Below are 26102 nucleotides of genomic sequence, written 5' to 3'. Positions count from 1 at the left end.
ATCTAGTGTTCTGCAGGTCTCTTACACTATTGCTGTCTCCATCCATTTCTGTCCCAAGCGTTTCTGTTCTCTTTCATCCTTTTAGTTTCCAATGTTCACCACATCTATTAACTTATCCTCCTTCTTCCTTTCTCCTTCTACTGACCCTTCCACTGCAATTGTAAAGAATGCACTCCATCTAACTGCACATCCTAACAGGTTTTCTTTACTTTTTCGTATTTCCCACATAAGTTCTCTTTTCTTTTTAATCCTGTTCATTACTCTCTCATTTCTCACTTTAATTATCAATTTTATTTTCTCTATAATTTTCCATATCTGCATCTCAAAAGCCTCAAGCAGTCGCTCTCACTCATCCTCATCGTCCATGCTTCACTTCCATACATAGCATCTGAGTAACCTATTTGTTCACAAAAAAGATTTTTATATTTACTAATTTAATTGTTATATATAATTATTAAAATAAACTATAAAAATATAATTTTGATTACCTTCACAAAGGAACATATCCCAAACACGTAAAATGGTTGGCCAGGGTAATGTCCTTGTGAAAACACAAAGGAACCACTCAGTCATATAAAGAATCGGCTCTATTTTCTGTTTTTTCTGAAATTTATAAAAGTAATGGGTTAATTCATGCTCATAAAAAAAATACACTACCAAATTAACTTACAATGCAAACCAAACTTGCAATCATTACAATCTTCTAGCATCTATATTCATTTAGATTATTTTTAGACCTATGTAACATAAACAAATAACACAAGCCTGCGATGGTTGTTCTTAGTTTTTGATAATTGATTCTTATGTATTTTTTAGCACTGAACCTGAAAATAACCCTCATTTTTTTCCATCACATCAGGATTTTTTGCAAATCGCAGATCCAGAATTTGTAAAAAGTTTAAAAATGGCGAAAATGTAATACAATAAAATAGATATAAAGCTTTTTTTTAATAATAAATTAATGTAATATATTCACCTTTTTGACTTATACTATGCATTCTTATAACTAAACAGTTGAGTGGTCTACAGAGGACCGCGGGGAGGGTCACTGATTGACACCCCTTAATTTCTAATGAAAATTGCCACAAAATAAGACTAATTTCTATTATAGTGCATTTTTAAATTAATTTATTTTTATTTATTTCATTAATTTTTATGAGATACATCATGCCTTTGGAAACCACTCTCTCTCTCATCACCCACCCTTAATGACAAAGTACGTAAAATAATTACAATTTTATTCCATGTGTCAAAGTTTCTTTGGATGGCTTATGCTTGTGCATAAGCCATTGTGTTTTCCTTATATGTTCTCTGTAGGGTTCATCTCGGTGTAACATCTAGCAATAGTCTGCCATCATTGTAGTAGTCAATTTTCTTTGATACCTCCTTTCCATTTCTTTCACATCCTGATGAAATCTCTCACCTATCTCTTCGCTAACAGCACCCAGATTTTCAGGAAAATAGTCCATATGTGAATTTAGGAAGTGAACCTTCAAGCTCATGGAACAGCCTAAATTTCTGTACTTCTGCTGCATGTTCTCAACAACTGATTGAAGTTCGGATTCTTATTATTGCCCCGAAACTTGGTTACTACATCTTTAAAGGCAGCCCAGGCTTCGTTTTTGCGACTTCCATTTGTTTCTCAAAATTACCATCTTTGAGAAGTTTTCTAATGCTAGGACCAGTAAAAACACCCTCATTTAGTTTGGCGGTTGATAAGACTGGAAATTTATCACAGATGTATTTAAAACATTTACCTTCTTTTGGTAAGGCTTTCACAGATTGCTTCATCAAAAGCCAAACTTGATGTGCAGAATGGAACAAGAACTTTATTTGGATCTATGAGAGCTTTTCGGAGCAGATTTTTAGTTCTAGGATCTAATGAAGTTCTGTTTGGTCAATCACTGTCTCTGCTATCCTGTTCACAGAAAAACAAGGAAACTTAGTGTATCCTCCTTGCTGTCCTAAGAGCATCGATATTATTTTGAGATCACCGCATACAATCCACTTATGATTGTATTTAATTTTACTGAGAACGAATTCCAAATTATTGTAACCCTCTTTTAAGTGGATAGAATGTCCGATGGGTATTGACGGATATGTATTCCCATTGTGAAGGACAACTTTGAGGCTTCTTTTGGATGAATCTATGAACAGTCTCCAATTGGTACTTTTGTACAGAATGTTAAAGCGAGTCAAAAGTCCACGTACATCAATGCAGAAGACTAATTCTCCTTCTTCCAAAAAAATATGGAAGAAATCCTTTTCTCTGTATCTGGATCAGGAAAATGACGTGCAAGCTGCTAGCAGGTTCTTCTTTTTAAGCCTCGAACTGAGCAATTCTGAATTTTCTTTGGTCAGATGAAGTCTCAAACCAAACCGTTTAGTTCAGACTGTGAATAAAGCTCTGGTGCACAGCTATCTCTGGGTTCATACTCCTCAATGATATCACCATTTAAATCACTTGTGGAACTGTCTATTTCAGGTAAATTTTCTGGTAGAATTGGCACAGGTATGTCTGAGCCATGAGAACCAGGCATAAAGCGGATGGTATATTTGGAAAGACAATTTTTTTTTTATTCTTCAAATTGGAACTGTGAGCATTAGTCAAACAAAAGTAACAATCATAAGTGATTTTGTGGCTCTTGCATACCACTGGAACTCCAAATCTGAACACTTCTTGTTCACCCTTTGACCACTGTCTAAGTCCTTCAACACATGTAGCAAATGTAGCGGAGTGCCCAAGTTTTGTCTTGATATCCTATTTTCACTCTGAAATATGTGAGGTCAAACGAACTTGTTATATTTCTTTTTTGACTTTCAACCATTAACTCACCACAAAGGTAACAAAATGAATCTGCAGAATTTTTGCAGCCTCTTGAAGCCATTTTGAAAAGGGAAAGTTTGCTTTTATGGCCTGAAAATATATTTTCCACCGACAAAAACGTGCTTGATCAAGGAGGATGGAAGAAACTCTTGATTTATGCACGAGTGGTGCGGATAGCTGCCAATAAATATGTTACAGTAATATTTTTAGTAGTAAGTTATTGTAGATAAGAGATTATTTTATTTAATATAACATTTTTCTATAATCTTTGAGGTGAAGATAATTGTCAATGTAGGCTATAGTAGACTACAGCAGGATTAGAGTTGAGACTTGAGCTGGAAATTTTAAATCACAGATTTCTAACTCCTCTGTGGTTCGATTTGGACCCGGTCTTCACCATCCTTCTCCATTACCCTTCTTTCCACCCCTAGCCATTATGCAGGCTAACCCCTTTTGGGTTCTAACCTTTTACCTCCTCCCAAAAATATTGTTATTTTTAGGTGGATCTTTTTCCTTCCCCCCACCCAATGTCCGGGTATGGAACAATTTCTATTGTGCGGTTCCAGAGATTTTGCAACCCCCCCTTCTAAGGCATGTGCGATATCAAACTTAGTGTTTTTGTGTGCTCTAGCTGTTTTTGGAGGTTAGAGTTGGTTTGAAGAGCTTCTTTTCTTGGAAAATGGTGAAACATAATAGGAGCCAATAGCAGCAGAATATCCAACACGCGTACAGTTCGAAGGACTCTATGGTGAGTGAATCGACTGAGGTGGCATTGGCAGAGGAAAAGAGGTAGGAAAGGAGGAAGAGAAGCCGCTCTGCTAAAAAAGTAATTGCAGAAATGAAGGTGAAAGGTTCCAAAGAGATACCTTTGGAAGGTATCCCTCAAGGTGAATTGATTAAGTATATGAAAGAGTTACTTAGTGTGAGTGGAACACTTAGTAAGCATGTGGAAAAAAGTCATACAGTTAAGGAGTTGAAGGATCTGGCTGGAGAGTGGTGATGGCCTTTCGCAGATTCATGGAGTCATGTCCATTTGAGGGAAAAGTGGAGTAAAGAGGTGGCACGCCAAACTAGGGTGGATGCCAGGGACAGTGATTACTCTGGCAACTTGAGGAGGGAGTGAAGAATGAGGATATAGATGTTCTGGTGGCAGTAAAGTGGAACAGAAAGTGGTTCCTCAAGACTGTGCATATGAAAGAACCAGTTTTATCGGAAAGGGAGAAGGATTTGGCGGTCATATTGGACCTGGCTAATTTGAAAAGTGGATTCTCAGAGTACATCTTCAGAATGGGTCTGACAATTAAGGATTTGGTTGTGGTGAGATAGCTTTTTCAACCTTTTCAAGGTTGAAAAAAAGACAGGCCAACTTCTTGCCTGTACGGAGATGACCACAATCTTGAAAGGAGAGGATGTGGTGGTTTGTATGTTATAAAAATATACTAAACCAATAAATAAAAAAAGTATTTTATATTTTTGTCCTTGTCACATTTTTATTTTTTATGTTCTTATTTATGTAAGAATATTCTCTATTCTTCAACTATAGAAGGCAGAGAATGATATAGTTTTTTGCACGAGTTATTATATATGTACCACAGTAAATGTTTATTTATTCAACTGCATGTGCACTCATTAGTGCTGACTTCACAAACAGCACAGATCATATCATTTTGCACTTATTTAAAATATCTTCGCAGATCAAGGTTTCTTAAAGGAAATGTAATTTTTGGTGTAATCATGGTAAGCAACAGTGATGTTTATGAATGCATTATGTAAGTTACAGTATAGAAGTAAAAAGATCTGTTATAAATAATGGAAACGGTTATGAAAGTGCTGACATTTTAAATTTTACACCTGGTACTCAAAATGATAAAAATAATAACAAGGAATTTTTGAATAAGGATATGGTAACACAAGCTCAATCAAAGATTACATTATTGACTGAAGCGATCCAATAAGTCAGAGCTGTAAAGGGGTTACTATAACAGAAAAAAGACAAACTAGTTTTCAAGATTGGAGAATAAACAATCTTTCAAGTCTGGATTGAGCTAGTTAAAAAACTTAATAGAGCTTGCGTAGTCTTTAACTGTATCATCAATTAATTAATTACACTTCAAGTCAATGCCAAAATCGCAGGTTTTTGTATCATTTATAAATAATGTTCCTTGCTGTCATGACAGGTCTAGAGAATGGATGTCTATTCATCACACCATTATTGTTATCGTAACAGCAAGTACATTATTAATAATAAATGATGTGAAAAATTGTGATACTGACTGTTGAGATTATTTTAATTGTTTAGTTGATAATGCAGTTGAAGACTGCAAATATGCTACTATAAACAAGTATTTTGACATATTCTCTTCTGACTGTATTTAGTGGGTTTAAAAAAAAATGTTTAAAATAATACCCATATATTATACACAATATAAATTAATTAAATTTTATATATAAATGAACAGAAGGAAAAAGAGTAGTTTTTTATAAGAACGTGCATAAAGTCAAACAGATCTCAAGCAAATGATTACATATAACATTGAAATGTATAATTTCACTTACAGAGAATACTACAGGTAGAATTATACTCCCTTGGAATTATACTATCTAGGCTCACACTTAGCAAAATGTGGTACAAATTAAATAAAAAATGAATTTACATTAATACAATATATAAATAAAAATTTCTAAACTTAATTGAAACTTAAATTTACCAAGATTCCATTTATCTAAAAAGATAAATAATTCTACTTTTTATCATAATTAACTAATTCATTACTTTAACTATTGAAGCACTGACAGAAGAATGTCAATAATCAGAACTGAGACAACAAATTATTTTCTGATTATTGATAAGTCTTGTTATTGTAACATTATTTTTATCATAAACAGCAGTATATTTTATCAATATAATATACAGTGAAACTAAATGTTTTTTGCCCAATTTTAGCTTAAGCAATAAATAACAGTACACTTTATCCCTATAATACAATGAGGTTTTTTGCCCTTAGCATAAACTTTTAAGGCATTGAATTTACATAAGAAGTTCGTGTGAACTTGTTTTAATATTTGAAAACAATAACAGGATTCAGAACAAGAGAGTAAATTACCCCGACTTCTCCTGAGAAGCTAACAGTCCCACTCTCCACTCTTATTTCAATATTCTTGATCACTTCTTTAGACAGGTACATATGTGATTAAATTAGTCATAAAACTTCTTGTGTACTTGTCTCACCTGTCAGGCTGAGGAGCCATCCAATGGTTTTAGCTGCTTCTTTAACTGAGATGGCAAGGGGTGGTGAATAATACATGTTCAGAGAATTGATTTTTACTAACATGATTACACAAAAGACTTAATTGATGATTCAAACTTCCATCATGTAAAACTTGCCACTAAACCTCTTATTCCTTCTAAAATCTAAATTAATGGTGTAATAAACCACCATCAGTAAAAGTGAAACCAAATCAAAATGCCAACAGGATAAAAAAATGAAGAATTCTAATATAAAACTAAATGTGAATAACTGAAAGAATTTTATACTATACATATGGGCTAAAGTTTAATTAAAAAGCAAATAACAACAGAAAAAAGTATAGAATAGTCATAAATCTGATAACTTGGAGGAAGTAAGCGATAAGAAACGTTTATTACTCATACAACAGAAATGCATTATTTCATAAGAGAAAGGGATATTCATTAATTAGTTGCTTTTCATGGTTTGTCTCAGACTTCCTTATGCCAGTGATGTATGCAAAAAATGAGACAGAAGAGGCATCAGAGTTGTTTTCTCTGGCATTAATGTTGTTTATTAAACACTCAGTGCCTATGGTGGAAAACAAGAAGGTATCACTTGTATGGCTGAATATCTATCACCTATATTTTGGGGTAAGGATGATATACAAATATAAAACAGTATTCATCACTTAGTGAAGAAAACAACAGGAAACTACTCTTTACTTTCCTTAATAATTCTGATTTAGGATAAGCTTGTTATCCTTGAGAACGGATATTTTGTTTATGAACTTTATGACTCAGTCAGGTTCCTAACAACTATTATGATACTTAATGCATATAATAATATTAAATTGTATTTACAGTTAGAAATAATATTAATTAATTAATTAAATCTCATAATTGAATAAACACATGCAAAGTACAATATATAATTCAATGCATGACATAATGTAATGAACAAAATAAGTGCAGTAATTAAATGTCATGATAATATAGTAAATAAGAGTATTTAATGCTAATAGTAAGTAAAGTGTAGTGATGTATGATGAATAAATACCATTTCATATACTATATAATACTATAACATAACATATAATACTATAACTTTGTTTTATTTCTACAACAGTGACTTATAGTTTACAGTACAATTTTATGGTCAATACAGGATGTTCAACTTAAAAGAGACCCTATCAGTAGTTTATGCTAAACGTATATTTTTGTTAAAATGCATATATTGGTGTGGGACAGGTAGAATAATGTGGAAGATGTTGGTACTACTGGAGTTGGAATGGAGAGGACTGTTTACTGTCTGCACATTTGATTACTGCCAGTCTGTGTAGAATATTGACTTTTGAATAAGCTTGCATAATCATGTATTGTTGTTTGTTAAAATGCGTTTAACTGCTGAAGAATGTATTTTCGTGATGGAGTCTTATTTAGAGATGAAATCTCATGATGTGTCGGCGAAAGTTTAGGGAGAAATTTGAAAACGAACCACCAGTGAAAAGTGTTATTCAGAAGTTAGTTAAAAGATTTCAGGAAACAGGTTTGGTATTAGACCACAAATGTGCCAGAAAAAGGTCAGTTTTAACGATGCAAGTCATACAGGACTTTGAAGCCGCAGTTATAAGAGCTCCTCATTAATCTTTGTGGAGACTAGGCTGGGGTTTTTTGAGCAGAAACCAAAAAGCTGGGGTTGTGGGCATTCAGCCCACACAGCAGTGAGGAGAATGCAGAAATGTTATCCCTATTGAATACAGGTTTTCCATGAGCTAACTAATGCTGATTATTTGATTATGCTAAACGGTTCACTCTTGTCAATGGTTCAAGAACTTCATTAAAGACAACACTGGCATTTTATATCAAGTGTTTTTACCACATAAAGTATGGTTTCATCTTGGTGGTTATGTTAATAGTAAGGGGTTACTGAAAACTCACACATTTTCTTTGAATCTCTCCTACACCCAAAAACAACAGGACTTTTGTTTTTTTTTTAAACTGTGGATGCTACTGCTGGTTGCAACAGGACTGTGCCACTTGCCATACACCTCTCTCTACTGTGGAGATGCTACACAATGTTTTGGTGGAAGAAACATTTTTTCAGGATTGTGGCCACAAAAATTTCCTAATCTAACTAGTCCAGACTCCTTTCTGTGAGATAACTTAAAAGAAACTGTTTATAGAAGCAATCCACACACCCTGCAGAAAATTAAGATAAATACCAATGCATCCAGGAAATAGCAGGGTACAGCTAACAAGAGTAACCAAGGACATGGTCAAATGTTTTGACGAGTATGTAGAAGTGGATGGACATCATTTTCAACACCTTCTGTAACTTATTACCTAAGTGTTTGCCAATAAATTATTATTTATAGACTAGATTACAAATTATTATTAATAGACTAAACTATAGTGATGGGGCCTCTTTTAAGTTGAACACCTGTATTATCATCTTAACTATTTCCTTCTTTTTTGTAATGTTAACATCCTAGAGATTCTTTTGTTTTGAGATAATACTTGTATAAGTTTAAGTGCATACAAAAAAAAATGGTCAAATGTAATATTTTTTAAGAATTAAATTCTTTTAAGGACCACTGGTACCAAAGGCAAGAAAATAACCACTAAACTATCAAGATGTTGAGATAATTATTTAAAATCAATAAATAACAATTTGTTTAAAAAAAATTATTTGTTTACTTTTTAATTCAAAACTCACCAAATGTTTATGAACAGTAGGGCAAACTTTCTTTAGAAGCCCAAATAAAATTTCACCATCAATAAGTAATGTTCGCTGGAAAAAAAAATATACTCATTATTGAAAATTAAATTAATTTCTTGCTTTTAATAGATATAACAAAATCAAAATGAAAATACCAAAATAGCACTTTAATTATTATATCTTTCGAATATAACAAAAACTAAGATCTACAAACATACAAGTAATTACAAAGTAATCAATGACAAAAAATATATTTGACAGAAATAAATATCCATTAAAACTAATAGTGCATCAGATACAATGCAATAACTAATAATTCAATTTTAAAATGATTCAAACAAATGATTCAATTTTAAAATAAGATATCATTTTGTACTGGTACAGATTAGAAACCCATTTCCTGTACAACATTATGTGAATTACAGATGTCGGATAATCTAAAACAAAGAATGTAAACAGTACAGATGTAAAGATATGAACAGAGATGAAAAAAAACACAACATTTTTAGGAAACATAAAAAAAATTATTTTCAAAAGGCTTTTGAAAACTCTTTTACAACTAAATAAAACACTAAATTAGAACACAATAAAAATTATCTGAACAAAAATTTAGCTTTGAAAATGTTCAAAATACTGATTGGTCAATTATGTAAAGCTACACTGGCTTTTGAGTTTATCTTTGGCTCATTGTGTTCAGAAGAAACTGATATACAATTAGAAATATCTAATTTCCTCAGAATTAATAAAATTGTTTTTTATATGCAAATGTAAACCACTAAACTGGGTTTTAAATACCTATTATAAAGCTTAAGTTAACCCTTCTGCAACAGCTTAATAGTATAAAATTATGATGTATGTCATCACACAAAACATTACCAACAGCAGTTCAACAATTTGGAGGAATATGGTTAATCGCATGCCTCTCTTGAGGCACTAAAATTATCAAGTATAATAATATATTATTTAGAAGACAGTTTAGTGCAAAAATAAAAAAAGCTATTCTTACAGAGACCAACACATCAATATTTTAAAAAAAATGGCTGCCATATTGAAACAAATCAGTAGAAAAGCATAAAACAAATAAAAAAAGGTTATTATTAAATTACACTTTAACACTTATTTTTTAAACAATCTATTAGAAAAGTTATGGAACATTAAAATTTCACAAGGTGAAAAATGTATTCCATTTTATACATACTATACAGGTTTTTTTAGAAATAAATTTAAATTCTTAAAAATACTTAGAAAAGGAAAAAAGGTTTAGTATGGTATAGTAAAACTGGCATTTTCTTTCATTAGCCGGACTGGCTTTTGGACTAAAAGACACAATAATAAACATTCTATACATTTACATGCTTTATCTGATATTACAAAATTTTATTTTTAATTTACAAACAAATTATTTACTAAAATTTCACATAGCAAAAATAAATTACATCAAAATATAATTACTTACCATTCCTTGACTATAATAACCAGCTAAATACTTGTCACAGATAGATACTAGACACCAGAATGCTTCTTCAGCAGGCATATGCATTAATAAAAATGCAGCTAATGGAGCTTGGGCCTGGCAGTAACCGACTTCAGGATTTAAAACAGAATAAGCTTTCAATACATTAAACAGGTCTTGTTGCCTGAAAAGTTAAAATTTGAAAATATTTACTTATCATGTAACAAGCTGAAGATCATCAATGCTATAAAAATCAAATCGGCAAGAGCATCTGGGTTTTTAATTTTTTTTGACTGTCAGAGGAATTGATAAACCAAACCAGCAACAGCATCTGGTTTTCTTTTTTCAGATTATCAGAACTTTGAAAAAAATTTGACAAGGAGTTTTGTAAAGGTGTAAAATCAGGCCTCTATTAACATTTTAATTAACCTGCTTTACTTTTTAAATTACATGCACCTCTTTTGTGTGCAGTATAATTTTAATTCAAATCTAATAGTTAAAATGTTGTTCTGAAGTTTATGGGAATTTTTATTAAGAAAACGCAAATGATTTTTTATCTTAAATTTGATTATTATTAAACCAACCATCAGAAATTGGTGAAAACTTATATGCATATTTCCATTATGACAAGAAGGATAATAAATGCTGATTTTTTTTTTTCTTTAAAGGCAAAAATTCCTTTTTCTGATAAAGAAGCATTTCTTCCCAGATACTAATGAAAATATTTAGGGTGACATCAAAATCCCTCATTGCAAAGAACTTATTTAGCCACAGGCAAATTTTATATATATGCTGAAGATGAAACGTAGTAAGAAACTTAACTTATTTCTAAAAAAAACAATTTCATATCTGAAGATCCATTCATAATTTATGGTCCAGAGGAATCATCAATCTATTTTTCTTTGAAAACAATCAAGGCATGCTGTTACTGTGAATGCAGAGCATTATAAAGATAGCTAACAGACTTTGTACAACCTCAGTTACATGAAATTGACAATCTTAATTTCAACAAGATGGTGCTACAACCACACAACACGAGAAAAGATCGCGTTATTACGCATGAGATTCCCTGGATGTGTTATCTCATGGAATAATGATGTGAAATGGCTGCCAATATCTTGCAACTTGACCCCTTAAGACGTTTTTCTTTGGGTTATTTGAATTATAAAGTTTTGAATTATAAAGCTAATAATTCAGCAAACATTCCAGCCCTAAAAGATAACAACTAAGCCACCATAAAGGAGACTGAAGCTCCCATGCTTGAAAATAGCTTCTGAAATTTCAATGTTTGCACCGATGTCTGCCAACATAGCCCATGGTGGACATTTAAACGATATTATCTTTGATGTTTAATTGTAGTCAACAGTACTACTGAGTACTAATTGAGAAAATTTTATCATGTGATTTAAGTTTTAAACCATATTTGGTTATTCTAAGACTGAGAAAATGTGACACAAACAATCATTCGGTAAAAATGTATCACACTTTTGTTTACACATCACACATACGAAAGATAATCACAAAACAAATATTAATAATTAATAAACTATTGGTAAGTTGTTAATTAATATTTTAAGAAATAACCATGATTACAGGAGAAAAACGATCACATTTCTTAACATCAGATTTTTTACACAAATTAAAAATAACTTTTTAATGGTTAGTTTTATGTTAAAATATTACAAGACAAAAAAGATGCACACAGTGCTATTTATACTATAAGTGCATTTTAAGGCAACATTTAAAAAAATAAAGCATGTTAGTTAAAATACTAAGGCCTAATTTAGAATCATATACAAATAATAGTAGTACTTGTCTTTAATATCAATCTAATAGAGGTGATGGTAGTATATGAAATAAATTCTCACCAAACGTTTACCAATCATGACTCAGACTATTTAACTTAGGTGTTCATAAGGAAATTAACAAATTAATACGGCAATATCTACAAACTATAAATAATATAAAATAAAAAAATTGAAATAACAAAATCAAGTCAAATTACATTAGGAAATGGATTATTTTAAATCAGGATACAAATGATGTTCACACCATTGAAATTGTTTTTCATATATAACTATAATAAAATATTTATGAAGAACTGTTTAACAGAGAAAACATAAATAAAATAGCGAGTGCTCCTAAGTGATAGCTTATCATCCTTTAACTTAGAGTAATACAGCAGAATTACAAATCAATACAAACATATACTTAATTTATTAATTTTTATTTACATTAAACTTAAGAATTTGATTACAATTTAATCTTTTCCAGGGTTAACAGTACTCAAAATTTATATTCAACAAAACACATATATTAATGTATATCTCATCAATTGATTTTCAAAATAACTCCAAATTTTATAAAGCAGTGTCGTAAAAAAAATTTTTTTGTAGCAATGTACAATTTTGAGAAATTTCTTTTTTTGTATGAATTATGTATATTACTTTTTTTGATGTTTACAAATTATGGCAATGCCTTTTTGCCTAATATCAGTCAAATAAATAAAGCTATCAAAAAAATAAAATAATAATTTGCACTTGCCCATGACCTCCTTGTTTAGCAAACATTTCGTGATAAGGGAACTGACGATGAAGATCTTTTTGTATATCATCAATCCATTTTGCATCACCTTCCTGTTCGAGATACCAATTGTACGATTCAGTGGCTTGATCCATTAATAATTTTCCACCGCACAAGTATAACCAGGCACGTGGCCTGATCGATAGTGGAATACCTTTTCTACATCTTTCACGTACCTGAAATATTAAAGCTCATTACACTTTATGTTCGCATATATAAAATACTACTGAAATCTGGATATTGAATGTTGATCAAAACTAATGCACCCATTTTGATCATAAACAATAAGAATGGAAAGATTAAATTCTTACTGCTCATTAATCTACATCTTAAGCTAACTTACTCTCTCTAACATTATCATCAGTTCTCTAACCAATGACCTAAAATATACTTATACAATAGCAAGCAGATTAATTCAAACAAAGGGAATTTTTCATTTCTATGTTGTGGCTATACTGCTTGACCACACTCATTCTTTAAGTTGTCTGTAATGTGAAGTTATTGTTTTTTGATTATAATTAGTATGTCATGTTATAACTAGTGTTTAGTGAAAGTTTATTTCATTTTTTATTACAAAATCATATTTAATATTTTTTGTTCTGTGTCTTGAATATATAACAATGGACAAAACTCCAAGAAAGCATTGGAAAATTGTTTCTGTTTCTGAGCACACCAGTATAACTACAAACAGCTTATGAGTTTGGTGTTGGACTAAGAATAGTGAATGCTATTTTAAAACAATTTAAAGAAGCTGGTTCCTTTTCACTTAAAAGAAAAGGCAAATTTGGCCGTAAAAGAAAAATTACTCTAACATAGGATAGGCTATTAATAAGAAAATGTTAAGTTGATCCAAAATTATCTACTGTGGACTGATATGTGATGCCGAGTTCGTGCAGCTGGATGGAAAGCTCATCGGCCTACTAAAAAGCAGCTTTTAATACTGGCAATGTGAAAAAAAGTTCTTGTGGACCAAAGCATATGCTAACTAGACGACTAAAGTCTAGAAAAATTATACATTTTCTGACGAGTCACATTTTTATGTTCAGGGTCAAAGGTTTCCACACGTTAAAAAAGCATCAGATAAAAAAACAACACCAGCTCATAATTCTGAGGATGGGCTATGGTTTTCCTTAGGGAATGATTTTGGTGGATCTTTAATATCTAGCAATTTTAAAAGGAAAAGTAATTTTTTGCAGGATATATTTGACCCAGATAATACTAAATTATTGACCAGTAATGTGCAGCTCCCATTCTAGGGACACCTTTATTCCTCGAGGGCTGTCAATAGGTATTCATCATACTACCTGGAGTGACTTTGTAATATTTTTCTGGGTAAGCTAGTCTGTTTCATCTCACAATCTCTCTATAAGTAGACTGTCCCTTTCTCACAATCCATTCCTTTCCCTTAATCCTGATTCTATCTTCCAGGATATTTTGTGAGTTTTAGGTAGATATTCATTGAATTTGCATTTTAAAATGGACAGATATGAAAAAACTAACAGCAGAGATATCTATTACTTAAACCAAATAGTTATGGTGTGGTGGCTGATTAAGTTACCGAGTTTAGGTGGAGGACATAGTTAGCAAACATTTAGCTTTCAAATTGGACAGTTCATAGCAAGGCTTTAAATAATTTCTAGTTTTTGATTAATTTATAATAAATACAGGAAGAAAATTTTCTTTGGAGCTATTGTAAGTAGTAGTTCTTTGTTTATTTTATTTTTCCGTTTTTGTACTACATTTATTTCTACTAATCCATAACAACTAGTGATGATGATTATTAACAATTCAAACATATTTTATGAGAGTTTAGAAAAAAAATTAGTAAAACTGCACCGTTAATCTCTGTGTTATGCGTAATTCTAAAAATACCAACTAAAAACATTTTTATTTTCTCATTAAAAATGCTGTCTACTAAAAGAAAAATCCAAGTATAGCTTTATAAAATGCATACAAAAATATAAGGAAGGCAATTAAAAGGTGAATTAAAATGAGAATATGTTAAGGCTGATGAACTGCTGCAAAACTTTTATCGCAAAGGAAATACATTCATTTTTATTGTTAGAAACAAACTGGCATTGTTCATCTGCACTTTTACTAGAACTCCTAAATGAAGACAAAAACGATAATCGTGATAATACATTTATACCAATATGTATAATTTAATTTCCCAAACAATGGACTACAATACATAAAATCAATTATTAAAAAAGGAGAAGACTACAGTTTACTAAATCTTAAATTATCAGATACGTACAGTTCCCCAACGTTACACTGTTACTACGGTCAGCAATTTTAGATTCACAGCAAACACCACATGAATACATCTAAAATGGGCTGTCTCAGCACCTTGATGCTGAAAACTGGTATAAATTACAGATAGTGATGCCCATCTTTCTTAGTAATAGTAATATTAAGTAATTTTTTCTGAAGTTTAATTTTAGATTTCAATTGTTTTTACTAAATTCTCCTGATCCTGTTCAAGAATTATTAACAATATCAGAAACAATTATGAATAATTTCACATGTAAACATAGCAATAAAAAGTTTAAAAAATGAAATACATACTTTTTCATAGTTCTTGCTCATATATTTTTCCCAATTACTTATCATATCAAGCCACTTCTTTTCTCTTCTTAAAATGACTTCTGAGGTGATAGGGCGTTTCCTACATCAAGAAGCAGAATATGAAATAACCATAATAATTGTCAACTAATTCTTCAAAACTAACTTAAAAAAAAAGAAATATATACAGAGTGTCCCATATAAAACGCAACCCATCAATCACTCATCCATGAAATTTCAAAAGTCAAGCTTACTCCCCTACTCGTTACTGAAATGGACTCGTCCAACATCTGAACATTGCGGCGACGCAGTAGAACAGTACCGATAGTAACAACAATGCAATCATAACGTTCAGTGTATTGCTAGAGACAAGATGGTGTTTTCGCTAGATGAACGTGTTTTCAGTGTTCAGTTGTACTTCAGTACGAAATCAGTGGTTGCAGTGCATGATTTGTTTCGCCATAAGTACCCAGATAAACCAGCTCCTAACAAAACATCAGTATTAAGGTTAGTTGCAAAATTTAGTGAGACTGGTTCTGTTAATAACAAGAAACACAGAAGATCTGCGTCAGTGTTGAATACAGATACAGTCACTGAAATCAAAGACTGATTACTCGCCTCGCCAAATAAACCGATCAGACGTTTTTCTGCTGAAATTAATTTGTCTAAATCAACTGTTCATCGGGCGACCAAACAATTACAATTACGACCTTATCGCATTCAAACGGTTCATCAATTTCTTGAGCCCGACAAAGAAAAACGGCTACAATATTGTCAATGGTTCCGTCGATTTCTGCGTGAATTAATGTTATGGATTCATTATTTTTCACAGATGAAGCACGGTTTCATTTGGATGGCTACGTAAACAGCCAAAACAGTAGAATTTGGAGTGCTGAAAATCCCCACGTTTATCACGAAAAACAATTACACCCGCAGAAGTTGGGCGTGTGGTGCACAATATCGCGAAAGAAATAATCGGTCCAATTTTTTCGAGTACACCATTAATGCAAAACAATATCAGGATATTTTATTTCAGTTCATTGCACTCTTGGAAGAGGAAGACAGACACTGCTGGCTACAACATGATGGTGCGACATCGCACTACGCAGGTTCAACTTCTGATTTCGTTGAGGAATTCTTTGGTAATCGTGTTATCGGTCGAGGCTTGTGGCCACCAAGATCTCCAGATTTGACTGCGGCGGATTTTTTTCTATGGGGTTACCTTTTATATGGGACACCCTGTATGTATTTAGTATTTATAAACAACCAGATACACAAATATAAAGCAACATTGATCTTACCTTAAGATCACATCAAAACTCACTCCCATGACTGAGTGAGTCATGACTTGGTTGACACTCAATGCTAATGATAACACTGATAAAACATAATTTTTGTTTCCTAACATGCGATACATGATTTTAATCTGTTTTTTGATGCTCAAAACGAATATGAAATAAGAATCTTTCTATCACCCACCATTTTTGAAAAATGTTTAAATTTTAATTAAAGGATTTTTTCATTTTTCAACGTATAGTTAGCATTTTAAGCTCCTACATTGCATTTTGTTAGCTTATTTTTTATTAACTTTGTTAACATAATTTGTAAGCTATAAGTAAACAATACTAAACAATGAATTAAATCATATCACAGTCACATATTATGGCATCATATCTAATACTGAAAAGTGAGCCTTCATGTACAAGATTAGTCATGTCTGTGCAGGTCAAAATATGTAGCTGAAAACACAACTGAGTTGTTTGTATTAAGCACTGGATTTAGGAATGAATTAATTTTGTTCAGTCTTAAGCTTGTTAACAGTGCAGTCATAATGCCTTGAAATTGTGTAAATGATGTGGATGCCTTTTGTTATGTATGTGGTGAGTTTACGGTAAAATAAAACAGAAAAACATTACACCTTTAATTAAAAAAGCAATCACTTGTACTTTCAGTGTAAAATTGGTGATCAGGATAAGACATGGGCTCCTCCTATAGTATGCACTAATTGTTCTGTATATTTAAGAGGATGGCTGAAAGGCACAAGGAAGGCTTTGCCATTTGGTGTACCTATGGTTTTGTGTGAACCAAAGGATTTTGTACCAGATTGTAACTTTTATTTAACAAGTGTGTCTGGAATTTCTAAAAAATCTAAACATACTGTAAAATATCCTTCATTGAATCTGCAATCATCAGGCCTGTACCACAGTGACATTACTCCAGTTCCTGAGCCACCTGTGAATGTATGTTTCAAAAGCAGCAATGGAATCAGGCAGTACTGAAGAAGACAACACAATGATTTTCATTTTGAATAATCTTCCAATAAGCCACATCTTACATCATAAGGTGAATTAAATGGGATTTAATAGGGATTTAAATTTATCAAAAAATCAAGCAGAACTGTTAGGATCAAGACTGCAAGGTTGGAATTTACTTCAAAAAAATTCAAGCATTCGAAGCCGACAAAAAGAATTTTCAAAGTACTTTATTGATGAAAATAATTTGGTTTATTGCACAAATATTGATGACCTTATGTTGCACGTAGGACACGTTCATAAACCTAAGGACTGGCGCCTTTCCATAGATTTGTCCAAGTATAATTTAAAAGTGGTTCTACTACACAATGGTAAAAAAATATCCTTTGATACCAATCGTTCATTGTATTAATTTGAAAGAGACATAAGATGCGATGAAAGGTGTTCTTGAAAAAATAAATTATAAAAAACATAGCTGGAACATATGTGGTGATTTGAAAGTTATAGCTACTTTGTTAGGCATGCAGTTAGGCTATAAGTACATATGTTTTCTTTGTGAATGGGACAGCTGAGCTAGGGATAAATATTATGCTACCAAAGAGTGGAAGAAACGAGACAACTTAACTCCAAATGGGAAAAATATTATTCATGAGCTCTTCGTTGAACCCAAAAAAATATTATTACCTCCTCTCCATATCAAGGTAGGACTAATGAAAACTTTTGTAAAAGCAATGAAGAAGGATAGTCCCGGATTTTTGTACATCAGGCAGAAATTTCCGAATGAAAGTGAAGGAAAAATTAAAGAAGGAATATTTGTTGGTCCTTAAGTAAGAGAGTTGGTCAAAGATGATGTATTTAACTCAATGTTAAATAATGTAGAAATTGCAGCTTGAGCTTCATTTTAAGACATTTGCAAACATTTTCTCAGCAAACAACAATCCGACAATTACCACAATATTGTTAATCAACTTCTTACTTCATACAGAGCTAAGGGATGTAATATGTCTTTGAAAATACATTTCCTCCACTCACATTTGGATTTTTTCCCAGACAAACTCGAAGATGTAAGTGACGAACACGGTGAACGTTTCCACCACGACATTTCAGTGATGGAAAGCCGCTATAAAGGGAAATGGAATACTAACATACTAGCTGATTACTGTTGGACATTAATTCAGGATGTGCCTGAGGCTATTTACAAAAGAAAATCATCAGCAAAATCATTCTAATACCAGTATGGCCATGCAAAATTATAAATATCCCTTTAATTTTTTTTGAAATGTAATTTATTTAAAACTAAGGGTGATAGAAAAATTGTATTTACAGATCTGTAATGTACACAAAAAAGCAATTAAAGAAATGGTCTCACACTTAGAGAAATATTAAAAAATGTTTTTTTTTTGTCTATCAGTGTAATTATAGTATTATAATAACTGATGTGCATCTAAAGGTTTTGAAAAGGCCTTATTAGGTTGAAGGTCAATCTTGCCTTATATGTGTGTATCTGGTGGTTTATAAATACTAAATATAATTCAACATACAGGACAACATGTTTAAATAATTAAAATATATAATATAGCTTATTACCCGAGATGTTATGTGTGTTGCAATTTGAAGAGTCGTAACAATCGAAGGTTGTGTAGTTAATTTATGTTCATTTTGCAAAAAGTAGAGAAATTTTGATAGAGGAGGAACCAGAAGGCTGACAGGGTAGCCTCATTCTTTTTTACTTTATGTACACCAGTATGAAATTTTTTATCCTGAAACCTACTAACACATCTTTTTATAAATACACAACCTTCAATTGTTATGGCTCTTTTGAATTGTAACACATGGAACATCTCACGGAGTAAAATATTCAAACCTGAAGGCTGTGAAATAAGGTACAATGCCAACAGTCAGAGCACAGTTCAGTGAACTTGTCCCTATAAATCACTGAATAATGCTGATCACTGCACGCTGTGGTATTTAATGGCTACTGATCATAGCAATTTTTGCCATTTAAAAATAAGTTGATATCATTTTGAAAATTAAAATTTTATGTATGAGGGCTGTTTTTTTTTCAACCTCTGATGGGCTACAAAAAAAGAAACATTGACATAAAATGATTTTATTACTAAATGTTGTACAGTATCAACTTATTTTTCTACACAATCGCCAAAATGATTAAGGCATTTGTTGTATCATGATACCAGCTTTCCGATGCCCTCTTCAAAGAAGTTTGGCCTCCTGAAGTTCTTCATTGGTGGCGAAGTGTTTTTCGCCCAACCATGCAATCAATTCTTGAAAGAGGTGAAAATCGCTAGGTGCTAGGTTTGGACTATACAGTGAATGGTCAAAAACTTCCCATTTGAATTGTCTGAGAAGGTCTTGCATCACATTGGCACAGTACAGTCATGCATTGTTGTGGATCAAAACCAAGCTGGACGAGAGCATGCCTCTTCGCTTGTTTTGGATTGCTCTGTGGAAGCGATGTAAAGATTCACGATAAATTTTCATTGTTGTCCTCTGCTCCATAAAGTTCATCAACAAGACACCTTTATGGTCCCAAAAAACTGTAACCATTGTTTTCCTGTTGCTCAATGCCTGTTTGAATTTTTTCAGCTTGTTTGGAGAAGAAGTGTGCATCTACTGCTTAGACTGTTCTTTGGTTTCTGGATTGTCATACTGGATCCAAGTCGCATCACCAGTAATGATAGACTTTAAAAACTTTTCCCCCACATTATTGTAAAGTATGAGAAACATTAAGGCTAATGCCATTCACTGTGTTTTGTAATTGTCACTCAACATTTTCAGGACCTAACATGCCCACAGTTTCCAGTATTCTAGGTCTTTAGTCACAAGTGCGTAGACAAGACCTTGAAATTTCTGGGATTTCTGCAAAAAGTTCATTTATCATAAACCTACATTTGTCGCAGGCAAAATCATCAACATGCTCAACCAGGTGTACAGTAGCAACAGACTTGCGTTCTTGCCCACCTACATCATTGAAGTCTGTTCGCCCTTTTTTAAATTTCCTACACCATTCCTGTACACCACCAACACTCATAAAGTTTCACCATACACTAGCATCATTCTGTGATGGATTTCAGCAGCGCTACATCCTTCTGCTTTTGACAAACGTATCACACTTTGTAACTCACACTTGCGGGAGCATCAATAGTAGCAGCCATGTTCAAATGCCCGTGTAGCTCAGCTCAGACTGATGCGATGGAACAGGTAATGGCAGAGGTTGTGATGGGGAGATGGCGCACAGACCTGGCTCCCATCTATCCCTTGCTTATTTAGATGCACAATTGGAGGTTGAAAACAAACACCCATACATACAATATTTTTTTCATAATTTTTTGATGAAAAAAATTATGAAAGGAACATAAATCATAATGGAGGGTGGAACAATAAATCGTCATAATCCTGGGTAACTTTATAGCCACATGCTAGGAATGTTTCACATCAGACCTCACACATACAAAACTTAATGAATAATACAGGAAAACCCAGTGCAAAATTAATGAAGCAGAAAGAGATATTTTATACATTTCTGTAAAAAGAACACGCATAAATGTTTTTTCATTTTTCTTTTTCTTTGTAAAGATAAAATAATGAGTAAATAATGAGTAAATAAAGTAAAAATAAATAAATTTTAAATAATAAATTATGTAAAAGCCGCAAAAATTTAATATAAATGCAATAAATGTAATTCTTTAAATACAACATTATCTATTCCTTGTTATCATCCACTTACTATGTTATCTGTGGTTTCTGAAACACAGGATAGAATTACTTTTTATTAAAATTAAAGTAATGGAGAAAAATATAATTCTATTTAAGTCTGTAAGAAAGCAAGTAAATATTTTTATTGTAAAAATATGTTTCTATTTTAATATTTACCTATATTGAAATAACTTTTATTTTATTTTTTTATATTTTCAACTTCACATTAATAGATCTTTTCTATAAAACATTAAGTTAATAAAAAGAAATATGCTTGATTTTTTTAAACTAATACATAGTGTGTGATAACTAATCTTGTTTGCCTATTTCCAAGAGCTAATCAAATTAAAAATATTTCTTATTATCAGTTTCAACAGGCCTATAATACGAGAAAAGAATAAACTTGCAAACTTGATGAATGATTAACGCTAGTATTATGATCATTGAAGGTACTTTTTCATTTGTTGTGACAAATCTATTTTCTTTTCTTTTTTTAAAAGGGGAATTGACTAGTATGGCTAATAGACATTAAAACAATAATCACTTGCCATAATGTGAACTGTTTAACTTTAAACAGATACAGAAACCAATTTATTGAAAGGTTAGTCTATTAATATTTTATTCTTACATTTTATCCTCTTAGTTTCTGCGATATTAATTAAAAAAAGATGTTCTATGCACCATGAAATCACTAAGTGATATGCTGCTATCACTACTAAATGATGTAATAGGAGGCATATTTATAAAGTACGAGCTGTCGGCTTATATTTAAATATTAGCGGGACTGAACACAGTTTCATGCATGCAGGGACATCTGTCGTCTATTTACAAGGCCACTGCAGTTATTGTTTTGATTCTGTAGTCATTTGCCTGCCAGTGAATGCAGATCACAATGTCTGCAACATTTAATTCTCCCACCAGATGTGAAGTGCGCGTTGTGATTCAATTTTTGTGTGCAAAAGGATCTTTAGCTGCTGAAATTCATCGGGAGTTGAGTTGTGCCTAGTGTATGGACCTACAGTAATGAAAGAAGGAAAAGTTAAACAATGGTGTCGAGACTTTAAAAATGGCTGCACAAATGTGCATGCGAAGAGCAGATTGGCAGGCCCAGTATTCAGACCGACAAAATCATTGAACACGTGAACCGAAAACTGCAATGCGATTGGCGATTGACGATTAGTGCTCTGATAGATGAATTTCTGCATGTTGGACGCACCTCTATCTACACAATTGTTACAGAAGAGCTCAGATATCACAAATTGTGTGCAAGGTGGGTACTGAAAATGCTCAGCGAACAACACAAAGAGCAAAGAATGTGCAGTGGATGAGCGTTTTTGGACTGCTATTGACAAGATGGAGATAATTTGTTTTCCAACACTGTTACGGGCGACAAGACATGGTTATCCTACACCAACACAGAATCGAGACAACAGTCAATGCAGTGGTGCCATTCAAGTTCTCCAAAACAGAAAAAGTTTAACTAATCTCCATACTCGAGATGAGAAATGTTGTTGGCTACCGTTTTTTTAAACGAAAAGGGCGTCATTTTGTTGGATTTCATGAAATGTGGATTAACAATTACAGCTGACGTGTACTGCAAAATGCTCACCAAACTGAGATGTGCAATCCAAAATTGACGACACAGGAAACTGATGTTCAGCGTAATCCTCCTTCACAACAATGCACATCACACCACTGTCTTAACCAAGAAGATTCAAGATTTTTGTTAGGAACTTTTTGATCACTCTCCATATAGTCCTGACCATGCACCTAGTGACTACTTCCTTTTCTTGCATTTGAAAAGTGGCTTGGTGGACAACGATTCAAAAACAATGAGGAACTCAAGACTGCCGTTGTCAACTGGTTTAATTCCCAGGAGAAGATTCAAGATTTTTGTTAGGAACTTTTTGATCACTCTCCATATAGTCCTGACCATGCACCTAGTGACTACTTCCTTTTCTTGCATTTGAAAAGTGGTTTGGTGGACAACGATTCAAAAACAATGAGGAACTCAAGACTGCCGTTGTCAACTGGTTTAATTCCCAGGAGGCGAACTTCTATGCAGAGAGTTTAAAGAAACTGGTGTAGCAATATGAAAAGTGCTTAGAACTGAATAGCAATTATGTGGAAAAGTGAGATATGTAGTAAACTAAAACTGCAAGTAAAAACCTTTTCTCACATGTTAATTTTTTTTAATGACCAAACAGCCCTTACCTTATGAATATGCCTCATATTATAGAGGAAATGTGTAGGAAAAAACTTAAGTACAAATGTAAAACTGTACATTTAAAAAACATAAATTATTTTAACAATTGTCGAGGAAAAATAAATTTAAAAAAAACATTTGTCCATGGTAATACTGTGATATAATAATGTCAATGAAACAAGTACTGGTGCATGAAAGATGTAAACAAATTATTATTAAGAGAAAACAAATTCACTAAGAATAGTAAAAGTAGATTTTTACTTTGATTACTCTAGCCATTACGTTATTCATATTTTACAATTATTTAATAAAAACCTTTGCTTATGCTATAAATATTTCATTTCCAAGTTACATTAGGAAATGACCAGTTTTACATACCTTATTTCATTCATCTTCTGACTCTTTATGATGCATTTCAAAATACATGTTTCATTAACGATATATATCAATAGCTCTTATATGGAGAAACACATCATAACTATCAAAAAGGGTAAATCAAAAAAATTTAACATGGATATATATAATCAGAATCTATTATTAAAAAACCAATTACATTTCTAACCCAATCCATTCTGGGACACATTAGATATGTTCAAAATAACTAATAATAATAATAGTTTAGTCCATGTCTCTGGATATTTCTAAGGTATAGGTACACAACACACCTATCACACCACTCAATTTATTTCATAATTTTTAATTGTAATGAAATTACATGTTTATTAATTTTAATATTAATATTACAACAAACTACTTCAAGATGAAAGATGCAGGATGGATAAATGAAGGTACGTAAAAATGTTTCATTTGCAATTATGTTGTAAACAACTGATTTTAACAATCAGAAACCTGAACTCTGAAATAAGAAGCATCATAAAAATCTGAGCATATTAAAAAAAAAAAACTGTATGAATTCAGTGAAATAGAATTACAGAACTACTCAGTATCCTCCTCAAAAAGAAAAGAACGATACGTTTAAAATGAAAATGTAATTATTTTGCTTAAACGATACAATTTTATGAAATAAGCATTAAACAACCTAAATATTGGTTTATATTTTACAAAAATAGTCTAAATGTATTAACTGATATGGATATCAGACAAAACCTTTCTACTACTTTGTACATAATTAGCCTAAATTTCTTACAATAGGAGTCATGGATGACATTCACTTTGCAGCCACTTGCACACAGAAGTGCAAAGTGTTGTTCCACCTGTGTCTAATTTTAAATTTAAACCACTTGTCTGCACTGTTAAACAACTATAACAAATACAGATTAATTTTGTTTAGAGAAGTATGAAATTTAATATCATATCAGAAATTCCTTATCAAAAGAATCTGTCAGCAACATCAAGCTATTTCATTTTTTTTGTGAGTATTGTTCAAGCTATTTCATTTTTTTTGTGAGTATTGCTATCTATAATAGCTTCTTCTTTTTTTCTTAGTAAGGAATTATCAGTAATTTCATTATCCTGAGCATTTAATTTCTGACAATAGTATTTAATATATTACTAAGAAATCAAGCAATCGTCTTTGCTCATTTATGACCCAGAGGAACGTTCAATTTTTTTTTTAAATTTAAAATAAGACAAATCTTAGAAAATTACATATGTAGATAGTGCACTGTGCACAATCTACAATTATAAATGGAAAAAATATGTGATAAATTCAATGCAAGAAATACAAATCTAAATACTTACGGATCGGGGGAATATTGGGCTCCTCCAATAAATCCATGTCGATCAGGTACAGTGGATACAACAGAACCATTATAAGGCAAAGAACTCGCTTCGGAGCATGTTTCAAAACGCATATCATCCTCATCCTCCACCGCACTCATACCAATGGCCATGATTATAATCTTTCTCTCCTATGAGTAAAAACAAAAAATAGTAGCCAATCTATTAAAATAAAACACTAAAAACTACATCAAAACAGCATTCTGTCTAAATATTGCACATATATATATAAGGAGACCACTAACTTAGGTTACAACTCCATAACCAATTAATAAAAAAAAAAAAAAACTATCACAAATTACTTGCAGATATTTGTAATCATTTAAACAAATTTATAATATACTAGTATAACACAAACTAGAAAGTTACATTACTTTAATAATGTGCCTAAATTTATTAAATTTAATTATTAAAAATAAATTTATTTACAACAGTTATTAACTTTTTTCTTTTTTTTGTAATAGTTTCAAACAAAAAATAAAAAAACTACTGACTTTCACCTAAAAAAATTACTGGATACACAATCACTGTTAGATAGATTTCATAAGAAAACTACATATTGTAATGGGTACCATGATTTGACTTCTAGAAAATTTAGACATATCTTTGCATTTCACATCATCCCCCAGACTCCAAAACAGTCAGCTCAAAAGTTTATATATATATATACATTTCACTTTAAAATTGTGCCCTAAAAATAACTTGACCCAAAATCTCGGTCAAGTTCATTAACGGCGAAAATCAGACCATGGGGGTGGAAATGGGGTGGCTTTTTAAAAAAAAATCAACATATTGCTTTAACTTTTTTTATTAA

The 26102-nt window shown here is 31.9% G+C and overlaps 1 protein-coding gene across 2 annotated transcripts in view; it reads right to left on the bottom strand.

Moving 5' to 3' along the window:
- The window catches only part of wkd (TBC1 domain family member whacked), a 52185-nt gene that overhangs the window by 4217 nt on the left and 21866 nt on the right, over positions 1 to 26102 (bottom strand). For both annotated transcript variants that reach the window (XM_075363373.1, XM_075363374.1), the window contains exons 2-7: positions 25250 to 25419; positions 15380 to 15479; positions 12773 to 12987; positions 10232 to 10412; positions 8773 to 8847; positions 489 to 603 (exon numbers count right to left, since the gene is read on the bottom strand). In XM_075363373.1, the coding sequence (XP_075219488.1) occupies positions 489 to 603; positions 8773 to 8847; positions 10232 to 10412; positions 12773 to 12987; positions 15380 to 15479; positions 25250 to 25401 (838 nt within the window). In that variant the 5' untranslated portion in view covers positions 25402 to 25419. The remainder of the gene's footprint in view (positions 1 to 488; positions 604 to 8772; positions 8848 to 10231; positions 10413 to 12772; positions 12988 to 15379; positions 15480 to 25249; positions 25420 to 26102) is intronic.

Source organism: Lycorma delicatula, chromosome 4, assembly GCF_047948215.1.
Source record: "Lycorma delicatula isolate Av1 chromosome 4, ASM4794821v1, whole genome shotgun sequence".
Lineage (NCBI taxonomy): Eukaryota > Metazoa > Arthropoda > Insecta > Hemiptera > Fulgoridae > Lycorma > Lycorma delicatula.
The sequence above is the reverse complement of the archived record's forward strand: the minus strand, read 5'-3'. Positions and strand labels throughout refer to the sequence as shown.